At 33.6% G+C, this 13,883-nt stretch overlaps 1 protein-coding gene across 1 annotated transcript in view; it reads right to left on the reverse strand.

The window, feature by feature from the left end:
• CEP295 (centrosomal protein 295) overlaps window positions 1-13,883 on the reverse strand; it is a 49,149-nt gene that overhangs the window by 22,329 nt on the left and 12,937 nt on the right. The window contains exons 6-12 of the mRNA XM_069470939.1: window positions 13,201-13,296; window positions 9,241-9,381; window positions 7,052-7,235; window positions 6,671-6,838; window positions 3,837-4,058; window positions 1,146-1,238; window positions 887-990 (exon numbers count right to left, since the gene is read on the reverse strand). Of these exons, the coding sequence (XP_069327040.1) occupies window positions 887-990; window positions 1,146-1,238; window positions 3,837-4,058; window positions 6,671-6,838; window positions 7,052-7,235; window positions 9,241-9,381; window positions 13,201-13,296 (1,008 nt within the window). The remainder of the gene's footprint in view (window positions 1-886; window positions 991-1,145; window positions 1,239-3,836; window positions 4,059-6,670; window positions 6,839-7,051; window positions 7,236-9,240; window positions 9,382-13,200; window positions 13,297-13,883) is intronic.

A 13,883-nucleotide genomic window follows, 5' to 3' on the forward strand; every position in this document is an offset into this window, starting at 1 on the left:
GAATGATCTTTCTTCCAAAATAAAAAATGTCTCTATCTGATTCTTTACCTGTTTATTCCTAATCAGGCAACAGTGGCTTCAGCTGAGTTACTGTCTTCATCTTCCTTACTTTTTCTCACTTACAGGAACCACTGAATTTAGACTATCAATTCAGTAGTCACTAACTACATGTGACTATTTAAACTTCAAATTAACTAAAATTTAAATTCAGTTCCTCAGTTATATTAGCCACATTTCAAGTATTCAACAGCCCACGTGGCCGCCAGCTACCATATTGGACAGATACATGGGATGTTTCCGTCATTACAGAAAGTCCTATTGAATAATACTGTTTCAGACTATTGATTAGAAAACATTTATCTGAGAAGAAATACTGGCTCACATAATTCTCATTTTCCAACTGTGTTTTTGAAAAAACTAACTATGACTATAAACTGACTGGCTTAGTAATAATTAGCCTCTTTCAAGGTAATTTGGCTTAAAAAAACTTTTGGGGTGACAAAGTTCATCTGAGTGTCTAATATGACAAGGACCCATTAATTCAACATATATTTGTTGTGCATTTACTATGCACAAGGGATTGAATCAGACACTATGTAGGATAAATTGAATTTTTAAGGAGATAGCCTCTGCTTTTAGAAAATATAAATTTTACAGGGAAAATATATACAAAAGTATAAAACACAAAGCAGACGCAGCAAGGGTCAAATAAGTAGTATGAGCAAAGACAAAACGAATTTTATCAGCTGAATGTTTGTGTAAGACAAAGTAGAAAACATGATATCAGAAGTAGCCAGACACTAAGACAAATTTCATAGGTCAAACAAAATTATAGTACCCGGGGGAACCATAAAAATAAACTTTTAAAAATAAAATTTCAAATTACCTGTTTCTGCCTTGCTGACATTCTAATTATGGCTGCTTCTTCTTGAGGATGAAGTAGAACCGCACTCTGAGCTACAGCTGTGATAGGTGGAGTCTCATTTATTTCTAAGAGAATCCCCCAGACAAAAATTAGTTTCAATAATTGAGAATTTTGACACCATTATAATGTCCTTTCTTCATTTATTACATATAATTTTATTAGGAAAAAAGATGTAAAGAGTCAAGCACATTTAATTTGAGGATGTGATGAAAAGAAATACCTTGTTTCTTTCCAGAGTTTGTACTGCATGAAAGTGCTTTATCTTCACTAGTAAGTGGTCCAGACTCAATTGTCAGAACATCACTTTCAACAACTGTAACAGATAATATCATTATGAAGATATTATTGTCAAGCTGATATCAGAGAAAAATAACAAAACTCCGGCATTTAAATTAACAATTCAATCTTGGTCCATCTGAATGTCTCAGTTAAGATCCAGCTGTCTTTCTGATGACCAGATATATTATTACTCATTAAACTCAAGACAGAAGGAAGACTAAAATTGTAAAAAAGGAAAAAGTGAAGAACTGATTAAAAAGATATGCCAAAAAAAAAAAAAATCTTAAGAGAGTGGAAGAAAAAAATTTTTAAAAATTAAAAAATAAAATAAAAAGATGTGGTTTCAAACACAATTGAAAAGCATAAAAGTTACAAAGGTTAAATTGGACCGTTAAAAAAAAAGAAAAGAATAAAAGAAACTAGCAAGGAATCAGAGTTAAAAAACAGAAGCTAAAGAAATGTCAATATATCTATATTTAAATAAGAAGACTTTTATTATCTGTGAAACCAGAGCAGAGAAGGAAGTTAAAGTGGCCTACTCTGATCATATCAAGGTAGCCAGACCCTCTGCATGGAGCATCCATTCACTTACTCACTCACTTATTTGGCACCTACTTATGTGCTGGGCAAGTGCACCTTATGTAGGGGCACCATGATGAATCAGAAAAGGCCACAAGGAGGTTTTACAGGATGAGTGGGGGACAGAACCATCTAATTATCCCAGGAAAAATTACAAAATTAGAAACTGTGATAAATACTGTGTAAGAAAAATAAAGGGTTATACTATAGAGTATAATAAAGATAAGAGATTAGTGGGTCAGATGAGATTTTTCTGAGGAAATGACATTTAAGCAGATACCTAAAAGGTAAGGAAGAGTCAGCCAAGGAAAGAATGTGAGGATGTATAGAAGACCTCTCCAGCCAGATCAGTAGGTATGAAAGGCCATGAGGATAAAAAAACAAAAACAAAAAACAAACATTGGTTCATTCAAGGAACTATAAAGATGATGAATGCACTTGGGGTGTAGTCAGGCAAGGGGGAGAATGAAGCAAGATGAGAATGGAGAAAGCTTACTCATACAAGGCCTCTTTCAAAAGAACTTGGTTATGAACTGATTATGAAAGAGTCTCCCTTTTTTGGATTCCAACACCATATTTTACTTCTCTGGCCAATCCTTTTACTGCCTTTGCTCCTTCTCTAGCTATCTGCTGGAATCCTTTATATGGTCTTATAAGCCCTCTTTTCACCAAATTCTTTCACCTGAGAGTTCTTCCTTCCATGCCCATGGCTTTAAGTATCACGTATGTCTGACTTCCAAACTTACCTCTCTTGCTTTAAGCTGTTCAGTTAATTCAACAAATGTTAAATGAGCAATTTTTTTTGTACAAGGCACTAGTCTAGGCTCTGGTTATATAGGAATGTACAAATTAAAGCTCCTACCCCCCTGGGTGGGGTTGAGCGGGGCAAGTGTTAAGACAATAAGCAAGAATATAAATTGCCCATCAGATGTTGATACGAGCTATGGAGAAAAAGCAAGGTAAAGGGAATAGAGAATGAAGGGTGTGGAGGTGGAGGCGGGGTTGGGGAGGGGGTAGCAGCTTGCCATTTTATAGAGAATAGTCAGAAAAGGCCTTACTGAGAAAGTGACAGTTGAGCAAATACATGAAGTAAGGGAGCCAAGCCAGGGAAATAGCCAAGAAAAGTATTTTAGCCAAAAAGATAAGCAATTACAAAGACCACAAGTCACATGTTTGCCTGTTTGAGGAAGAGTGACGCAGCTGGCATCTACCGTGCAATGGTTGAAGAGGAAAGTGTGGTGGAAAATGAAGTCAGAGAGATAGTGAGGGTAGGAGTAGTGGTGGTGGGGTGTATACGTGTAGATCATATCAGACTTTGAAGCCACTATATACACTTTGGTTTTTACTGAGTAAAATTTGTAGTTATCAGGTGGTTTCACCCAGAGAAATTACATGAGCTGACTTGTGTTTTAAGAGGACTGCTCTGTGAACAGACTATAGCAGGTAAGTGCAAAAGCTGACGATAGTAGTTTACTACAAGAATCCACACTAGAAAACAAACATGGCTTAAACTAAGATGTAGGCAGTAAGAAATGGTTGGACTTTGGATATGTTTTGAGGGTAGAACCAATTGGATTTGCTGAGGGTTTGGATGTAGGATATGAAAGAAGGGAACGAGACTGAGGCCTTTTCTCATTCATCATGGTATCCCTAGATAAGGGGTGCTCAAGGGGCCTAAGGAAGTTTTACAGGGTGAGTGGGGGACAGAACCATCATATAATTACCCCAAGACTTCACTGAAAGGATGCCCACTGCAGCACAAGAAATACCAAGAAAAATCAGAAACAGCCTAAATGCTTCAATAGTAAGGAACTGGTTAATTTTGATTCCCTGACTATACTGGAATATATATATATTTAAAATTCATATGTACATGAATAATACTATATTGAAAGTGGTCTGGAAGGAGATTCACTAAGGGTTTTAACATTTGTTGCCTTTAAGTAGCAGGATTGTTTTCTTCCTTTTGACCTCTATTCTTTGATTTTTCAGGAATGAGCATATTTTGGACAACTTAAAAAGGATTTATATGAAATGAGATTCTTAGAACCACCTTGTTCCTGTCCAGTGGATAATGTTCTCTCTTCGCTGTCAATTGTTCCTGACTCAACTGTTGGTGCTTTACTCTCAATTTCACTAGCAGCCATAACCATTTCATTTTCATCCTCAGACATGGATTTAATTGTCCAGAGAGATTTTTGGCTTCGGATCTTATTTAATAATTTTTTGAAAAGAACTTTTGAAGGGATCTGTTGGGTCTTCATTGCCAAGGGAACTAAAAGAAAAAAAAGAAAAAACTTATTCAGCACCTATTATATATCAGGCAAATTGTTCTAAGTTCATATTCACTTACCACTATAACCACTAGTTAAAAGCACAATTTTATTTTCCTCAATATTTAAAATTTAATAGTACATAGAACAATGTTATTTGACTCCAATCATTATTTTATAACCAGGAATAATTTTTTCAACTTAAATTTAAATAGCAAAGGTGCCAAAATTCAACTATTTTCCAAAATTATGCATGTAACATGAATTTCAAGTTTAAAAACTTACCAGAAAGGTGTTTATTCTGCTTACTAAATGATGCCAGAATTACATACCTTCTAATTAATTTGTGGGTAAGATTAGTATTCAAAATATGTGCTATGAGATTCTATACTCTATGCTAGAGAATGGTCCCAAATATGGCTGTATAGTTCTTAGTAAACTACGGAGGAAAACATTACTAGTTATTAATATAACTATAAAAGCAAATTAATTGCCCCCAAATTATTTCTGGTACTATCTGGGAAAAATTTCTCCCACCTATCTTCATAAAGATATTCCTTCAGTTAAAAAAAAAAAAAAAAAGAAAGAAAGAAAAACAACCAACAAGGTATTTATTTCTTCAAACATTTTCCCACATGAGCTGATGGCTCAATGCCAAAACTTAGTACAATACTAACAGTTCTCTAAGAGGACAAAAATGATGCAAGTACATAGTGCTCTGATTTAATTAAGGAATAAAATTTAAGAATATCTTTAACAAGTTGAAAACTGGCAGACTGTAGTTTTATCTAACCCAAATTTAAAAAAAAATTCTAATTGAGTTATAACTTACAAACACTAAGGTACACAAAACCTAAGTGTACAGCTCAATGAATTTTACATACGTCTATGTAACACCATCCAGATCATTATGTAGAACATTCCCAGCACGTAAAAGCTTCCTTCATGCCCCCTTCCAGTCAATATACCCCTAAAGATAACCACCATTCTAATCTGAAGACATTAGTTTTGCCCGTTTTTTTTTTTTAACTTCATATAATCATGCAATCATTTCCTTAGGTATTCTTTCCCTCCTGGCTTCTTTCACTCACCATCAGTCCACCCGTTCTTTTTTTTTTCTGGAGACAGGATCTCACTCTGTTGCCCAGGATAGAGTGCAACGCATTATCACAGCTCACTGCAACCCCACACTCCTGGGCTCAAGCAATCCTCCTGCCTCAGCCTCCCAAGTAGCTGGGACTACAGGTGTGCACCACGCCTGGCTGATTTTTCTATTTTTTGTAGAGACAGTCTTGTTCTTGCTCAGGCTAGTCTCAAACTGCCAACTTCAAGTGATGCTCTCACCTAGGCCTCCCAAAGTGCTAGGATTGATTACAGGTGTGGGCCACCACGCCTGGCCCTAATCACTCATTTTTAAGAAATAAATTAGTTGCCAATATTTTAAAATGAGGATTTAAAAAACAATGGGATGTCTAGCTTTCTTCTGAAAAATCAAAAGACCTGGCAACACCAAGCTAATAAACCCAAATGGGATCAGCAGGTGCTAAGAGTAATTGTCCCTTTAGCTTCCAATTCTGACAGACTAGAGGTGTGAATGATACTCCCAATGAAAATAATAGAAAAAGTTGGATGAAATAGTGGAAATATCTTTTTAAAGACATTGCTGATTTGGCATGAAAGTAAAAGATTTTGCATAGTGCAGAAATGAAATTTAAGTGAGAACCCTGGAAGGCAGGCAATTGAGTCCTGAAATCATCTTTCTGCCAAGTTTATGCCAAAGTCAAAACACAGTAACCTCACACTTCTGTTTGGATAGCAGTGTGGGCATAGGAGATAAGGATTAACCCCAGAGCACCCACCTGACGAGTCTAGTAGTCCTACATAAAGTTAGAACCCCAAAGGGGTACATCCACAGTATAGGGTGAAGATGTTAAAAAAGTCTGAGTGGTTTTAAACAAAGCCAATACCAGTAGATATGGGGAACAAAGAGGTCATTTTATGAAGAGGATTTTGTTTTTAACGAGATCTACAGGTAAAAGGGAGGGAAGTATTAAAGAAAACTCACATTGGTCTGGCTTGGGTAACTGTAGATGGTGATACCATTCACCAAGATAAGGAAGATAGGAAGAGAGGGTTTCAGCAGGCAAGAGAAGATGATAAATCTGTTAAACACTGAGTTTTAAGTACTTATGGGACAGCCAAGCGAAAAAGTTCAGAATGCTGGAGATAGAGATGAAGTTTAGGAGATCTAAGTTTGTGCTATTCATCATCATACATGAAGTGCCAGCAATAACTGAACACAGCAGGATCTCTGGTGATTTGATGAAAGTCTACGTTGACCTTTCAAATATATTCAGAGTTGAGCATATAACTTAAATAACCTAAAGATCTTCAGATTATATGTACATATGAATAAAATAACTTTCCTCTTATGTATATGAAAAGGATCTTTAATGATGGAAATAATGAGAATGCTCTTTTCTTTTGCCACCACTCCCATTAGTGTTAGTCATTGTTTGCCCTTAAATTACACCAGATTTTACTAATTATTGGTGAATGATTAGCATTTTTTTCTGTGAAATATTGTGATATTCATCTCAGAGGGGGTTTTTACCATCTGTTTCACTAGAACATATTATTTCAGCTTCCGTCACTGGAAGGTTTTCAGCTTCATCTAAATTTTCTTGTTCCATTGAAAGGTTCAGTTCTTCATCTTGGATTGGATCAGTCACAGTGGGCAAAGGCTCTGGTTCAAGGTGCAAAATCAGGTTTCCTTTCACCTCTTAATAAAGAAATATAGAGATATGTTTTCATTCCAAAATGATTAAAAGGAATTTGATCACAAAATTTTAAAGGCCATCATAGTTTCCAAGTCTAAAATATTAGGGCCTGTTCAAACCGAGAACTCATTTCACAAAATGCTTTATCATTATGAACATATTTTCCCACCAAAACATTTAAAAGCACTATTGAAAGTCTATTGAAAACATCTTACTCCTGTCTGCATTGTACATATCTTCAAAGGCAAATTCCAACTCTCTCTGCCAGTCTTCTTTCATTTCACTGCGTCTGTACGGAAGTTCAACCACTTGTGGTGGCATCTGTGCTACAGTCTGTCTCCTACGTGCCAGGTCCTCTTGTTGTAGCTGTTTGAGTTCCTTCATTACTTTCTCTTGATTCTTCAAGAAAAAAGAATTAGTGATAGCTGAGTCACAAATTTTGGAAGTAACATTAATAGTGGGGAAAGTGGTAGAAATCACGAGGGACAGGGCCTAAGCTTGTCCCCCCTCCTCTACCATTTGTTGTGCCACAAAAAACATTAATTTATTCATTCAACAAATATTTGCTGAATGACAGATACCATGTTAGGTGCTAAGGACACAATCTCGACTCTAGCCTAGTAGTGAGACCAACAAACAGGTAGTATTATGTTAGTAAGTACTATGAAAGGGTGGTTCTCGTTAGGCCATAAAACTTCAAAAATTATCAGCCAGTTACAGTTTTACTTTCTGAGGAAAGTCATGAAGTTATTTTCTGTATAGGTTGCCACAGATCCTACAATGTACTTTGTTTCAGTTCTCCTTATACCTGTCTCAGATAAGCACCAAGCCTCAGAGTGACTGTGGCTTAACAGAGGATATTTCTTGCTACTTCACACTCTTATGAATCCCCATGATTAAAAGGGGATCTGAATGTATCCTTTTAAGCTTGATGAGTGTGGCTTGTATGAAACTTGGCACACAATACAGTCCGCAGCAGAAAGTTTCAAACAGAACAAAGGAAATCCTATTAGCAGTGAGATTGCATGGTCTTTTAACAACTGTTCTTATGTAAGGGACATCAACTCTACAATAAAGTGGAGAGGGCATACATAAGAAAGTGTTTGTCAAATGACAACATATACACATTACTTATTCTTTTGTAAAGTTTTAAATTATTTTGTCATTTGGGGATAATTTTTTTTTTTTTTTGCCATGCCCTGAAAAAGAATTACAAGTGAATTTATTTCATTTTTATTAAGGTTCTAATCATCTCATTAAATTAACTTCAACGTTATTTGAATAACTATACTATTCTGGCTGACTGAAAACTTGGCATATTATCCTACTTAGATTATTTATAATAACAATGACCACTACCACTAACATTTACTGTGAGCTTGTGAAATTCCAGGCACATTTCTTTTCTAAACTCATTTAAACCTTACAAAACAAATGATGAAACAGAGCTCAGAGAAGTAATCTGCCTGAGATCAAATAGCTGATTAGCGAAGAAGAGAGATAAATACAAGCAGAAATTGGAGCCCACTTTCTTAACCACTAAACACTATTGCTTTTATGGAAGAATCTGTTCAATTTATGGCTGTTTTCATATGTATTTTTCTATAGGTTTAAACTTTAGATGAGAATTACTGATGATAATTGAGAAATTCAGCTATTTTACTCATAATTCACTCCTAGTCTATAAGGGCTAAAAATTTAAGGGAGAGGCTCATGATTTAGTTCAAACTATATAAATAAACTTTCATAAGATAAGTATTTAATTCCCAATGAGTTTTTAAGTACTTCTTAAAAAGTCATTCCTAAGATGGATGTTTAAAACATCCAAAGTTATTAATAGTCAAAAAGATGAATCATTTTTATTCTGTTTCACTAGTTAAGCACTAAATGAACAATACACATGACAGAAGTGAAGCTAAATCAATAAAGCAAGTTTTCATTACACATATTTTACAGATCTGTGACAGTCACTTTTTAAAAGCTCCTGATAGCAGGATCATGACTTTACCTTAGAAGCAATATTCTGGCAAAGCCAAAAAGTACTTTGCTCAATAAATAAATAATGAATTGAAAGCCTTCAAATTTATATAGTCAAATGCAATTCAAAAAATTAAATTGGAAAAGTGATTAATATCTTCTCAGGCTATTTTTGCACTGATTAAAATATTGAACATTTAATAAATTCATTAGTAAAATTTCTAGAATAGCAATACACTGTGAGAATAGCTTAACGAAACTTGAACTTGAAACAGAAGGGCAAAGAAAGTTGGGAAACTAAAAATCATATGAATCAGAGACTATATTTACACCCTTCCCGCTTGTTTTTGAGCTCATTCCCTAATCAGTCCAGCAATGCTATCAGTAAGTCCATCAGTAGTGGTTACAGGTAGAATTCAATCCTTACTTGGGCCAAATGGATCTTTTTCATTGCTTGGAAACCCCGTACATGTGCCTTTTCAGACTGTTCCATTCTCTCTTGTGCCGCCTGTTTTTGTAGTTCTTGCAATCGTTTTGCTTCTTCTTCAGCAGCCAAATGAGCATCTGGCTAGCAGTCAATCAATAACATTTTAGATAATTCTTTTAAAAAGTGTGAAATAAGCAATAACTGAAAAATAAAACTTTAAAAGCATGTTTTCTACTTATATAAAATCAAATGGTAAGAAGAGTTAATTATCAACAGCATGTATCTATTAAAAGGATCAAATTGTTTATATAAAGTTTTACAACTGGTTCATTTCAAACCAGATTAGGCTACACTCCTCCAAACACATTCTTCCATCTTTTTAAAGGAAAGAAATTCCATTAAAATAGTTTTTAAAGGTAAACACACACAAAACTAGTAGTGAAGAAACTATAAACATCTAAGGTCATGTAAATAATTCAGGGAAACTAGGACCTGTCTCTGGTTTTTAGCCAACATCTGCTGCTTGGCTTCAGCCTCAGGAAAGCCAAAATACTTACTTTAATATAATTTCTGGCTTCCTAGATCTCATGCATAACCAATGATTATGCCATCGTATAGTTAGCTATCGTATCTCATTAACGTAACAATAGTAACACATACACAAAAGGGGAAAGGGTACATAACCTGGATTTACTCACATTAATTCACTTTCAAATATAGGTAAACATTCTAAATGTAAACAGGAGTGCAAAATCTTTTTATGTCTACATGACATGCTGAAATTCTGTCAGATGAAACAATAATTATGATGATCGTGTAAAATTATTAAAGATTTTCAAATTCAGAGATAGGTAAAGAGACTGAGAGTTATATTGAAACAGTTATATTATATATAAACAAGTTTATTAAAAATATTATATTCCCTTTGAGTCAATAAATATTTATGCAAATCTAAACACCAGACAGAACAAAAAAAATTTGATCAAATGAAAATTATAATCTCGCTTGGGGGGAAAGGCGGAACAGGAGCAACGTATGTAACCTGAAATTCTGTATCCCCCATAACAAGATGAAATTAAAAAAAAAAAAAAAAAGAAAATTATAATCTCTGTAGAATTATTTAGCGTTATCAACATGTACAACATTAAACAAACTTTAAGAACAATATTTCAATCCATTTAGGCCATGAGGTTTTCAAGAAAAAAGTTGTTTAGGAATTCTTCACATCTTGAGGATAAAAAGCAGAATGTCAATTATGGCAAACCAAAATTTTAAGGGAAGAAAAAACTTCAAAATAGCATATAACATGCATGACAAATATCAGTCCAGATATAATAAAGTATATAAAGAATATGAAGAAGATAAAGGCTTAGAGAAAAATTAGGGACCACAAATAAATTTTATTCTTACTGACCAAACTTCAAAACGAGATTTTACAAGAATGTTTTAGGAAGACAATCTTCTATAGATTTGTGTCAATGCAATGAAAAATTTAAGCAAAAATCTGGTGAAATAATTGTTAGATTCCATTTTCAGTACTTGAAGATAAAAGATATGTGAAATTTGCAAAATCCATGAATCCTAGTCAAGAAATTGATTAATTAATTAATTAATTAATTTTTTGAGACAGAGTCTCACTCTGTTGCCCAGGCTAGAGTGCGGTAGCATCAGCCTCGCTCACAGCAACCTCAAACTGCTGGGCTCAAGCAATCCTCCTGCCTCAGCCTCCTGAGCAGCTGAGACTACAGGTATGCGCCACCATGCCCGGCTAATTTTTTCTATATATATTTTTAGTTGTCCATATGATTTCTTTCTACTTTTAGTAGAGACGGGGTTTCGCTCTTGTTCAGGCTGGTCTCGAAATCATGAGCTCAAACGATCCACCTGCCTTGGCCTCCCTGAGTGTTAGGATTACAGGCGTGAGCCACCTCGCCCGGCCTAAGAAATTTTTTTAAAAAAACATGTTTTTGAAAAAATTTTTCACGAGATATAATCAAGAGTGCACAAAATGGTAAATGATATTAATAACTATACTTCTGCATCTTGTGATCTCATATTTGGACAGAGTCTTTTTAAGTATGATAGAGCATGGTAAATTGATGAATTTAACTGTTTCAGCTTTACTTTTCTACAGACATTTCTGGGTCTCACAGGAAACAATAAAGTAGATCTAATTGAAGAAATATTTTTAGAATGAAAAATCCATTTTTAAAAATTGCTTTGTAATTGACAAAAGAACATACAAGATGAAGGCCACAGTAATGTAGGCCAAGCATATAATGTTTTGTTTAGTGGGGTATACAGAAAGTGAATATAACAAAACATGCAGAGAATTACTGGCTCTAAGTAGGACTATAGCAGGCCACTTTCATCATTGAACTTTAGCCAAAGATGAATTTTATAACATACAGGAGATTTTGGAATTACTTCATCAGGATATTAAAAAAACAGAATAGCAGCTCTTATGTGTTAAAAAGGCTAAATGAACAAATGAAAGTAGAAAGCTAAAGAAAAATACCCAAACATATATACACCAATAGTGCAAATATTTTTTACAAGATATTTTCTGTAAGGATCCTATCATTCTACTCCAGGAAAGGCACTACATTATTATTCATGTGATATAAGCTGAGTACAAATGAGAATTCAGAGACAATTTTATCTTGAAAGCCAAACAAAATGCTTGTCACATTTTAAATCCAAAGATTTAAGGACAGGTTTTTCCTAAATGATGGAGTGAAGCAGCAAATAAAAAAATATTAGAATAAAAATGTGTACAATCATTAATCTGTTTCTGAAAATATTCAGAAAGCATTTTCTTCAATCAGTACACAAAGCTTTAGTTTGTGGGACTGCTTTCATAAAACTGCATTGTAACTACTGATCTAATCTTCAAGTCCAGAAATTGAAGAGGAGGTAGGTCTAGTTAACTATCAAAAAAGAAAATTTAATGACTTAATTTAACACCGGAGCCAGGCAAAATAATTTCATCAATCTTAGTTGAAAGGCAACATCTACTTAATATTGCAAAAATGCAGTATAGTAACCACAAAAGCAAGTTAGCAACAGACTGAAATTATTCCTATAATATTGAAATTATAATATTTTATGTGATTTTAAATAAATCTCATATTTATTCTTGCATCTTAGAAGTTCATTCTATGACAATGACATCCATTTAAGATCTTAACTGAATATTGATTTTAAAACTCACAATTAATTAGTCAACCAAAATGTATATCTGTTGCACTCTAAACTCCATACGAATGCTATACTGAAGTTTATTTTCCTAGTAGGCAAATGTATCCAACATGAAAAAAATTAAAAGCCACTGTCACAAAGAAATAGCAATTATAATAAGGATATATTATTTGTTATTCTTAAGATTAGCAATAATTTTTAAACCATAATATTATATGTAGACAATGGTATGGTAAAATGGCCATTCTCATATGTTGCTGAAGCTTTTTAAAAGGCAATTTATGATCTGTATCAAATGTTATAGAGTTTGGATCCAGTAATTTCTCTTCTAGGAATCTACATACAATCAGCAATATGGATAAAAATGTACAAATTTATTACGTCTGCATTATTTACAGAAGCAAAAAATGGACGAATGGTTGAATAAATTTGATAAAATATTAAGTGGTTGTTAAAAATCATGTTTTGAAAAGGTCGTATGTTTATATATAAACAAAGGCTATAATGAACTCATTAAAATATTAACCATGTTATGCTTTGGTGATGGAATCACTGGCGTTTTTCCTAGTTTATACTTACGTGAATTATTCCAAATTTTCCCCAAAGAGCAGGTGTTATTTTATGATAAAAAAGATTAAAAATCTACTATTTTAAAATATTATCATTTAATAGCCAACTATTTTCTTTCATTCATATTAAACTATCATATACCTGACATGAAAATTCAAAGCTTGTTTGAACAAACAATAAGTCAATCACCTGCTTTGTGTCCATCTCTTTATTCACAAAAGTGTAAAGATGATGGTAGGTAGAACTATTGGTTTTCACTGCAGAAGTTCTCTTTACTTCAATGTTCTGGAAAATGGTACACACAAAAAAATAGGATAAAAGCATTAATTTTCATTTAAAGCTAAATCCAGTGCAAAAAAGTAATTCTATATTTTAATCTGTTCTCATCTGAAATAAAGTAAAATCTGCTCACAATGAAATAAATTTTTTTCCCAGAGTTAAATTATTTTAAATTTTAATAAAAGTACCATACTAGATTCACTAGTACTTCAAAACATATTCCAGGTGTCTTTAACATAATCAATGTTTTTTAATCAACTCGATTTCTAAGTTATTTAAAGAGACATTTCATTTTTAAATCCCCGAATATAAAACCGCTTACAGGGTATGTCAAATCAAATTAAAAGCACTTCACTATATTTATAGGAAAAAAACGTGCACTAATATGTCCTACTTCATATCTAATCACAAAAATTCTACTGTAGTTCACACCAGTCTTACTTCTTTTCTCAATGTTTAATGATATATTTTGAGTTTTGGTCCTAAAACACTCACCAATATTTAAATTGCACTTATTCCAGAACAAAACAACTCTCAGAAACATGAAAGTGAACTACTTTCCCTCCATCCCTTTCCTATATCTTGTCATAAAC

The sequence above is a fragment of the Eulemur rufifrons genome, chromosome 6 (assembly GCF_041146395.1).
Source record: "Eulemur rufifrons isolate Redbay chromosome 6, OSU_ERuf_1, whole genome shotgun sequence".
Classification (NCBI taxonomy): domain Eukaryota; kingdom Metazoa; phylum Chordata; class Mammalia; order Primates; family Lemuridae; genus Eulemur; species Eulemur rufifrons.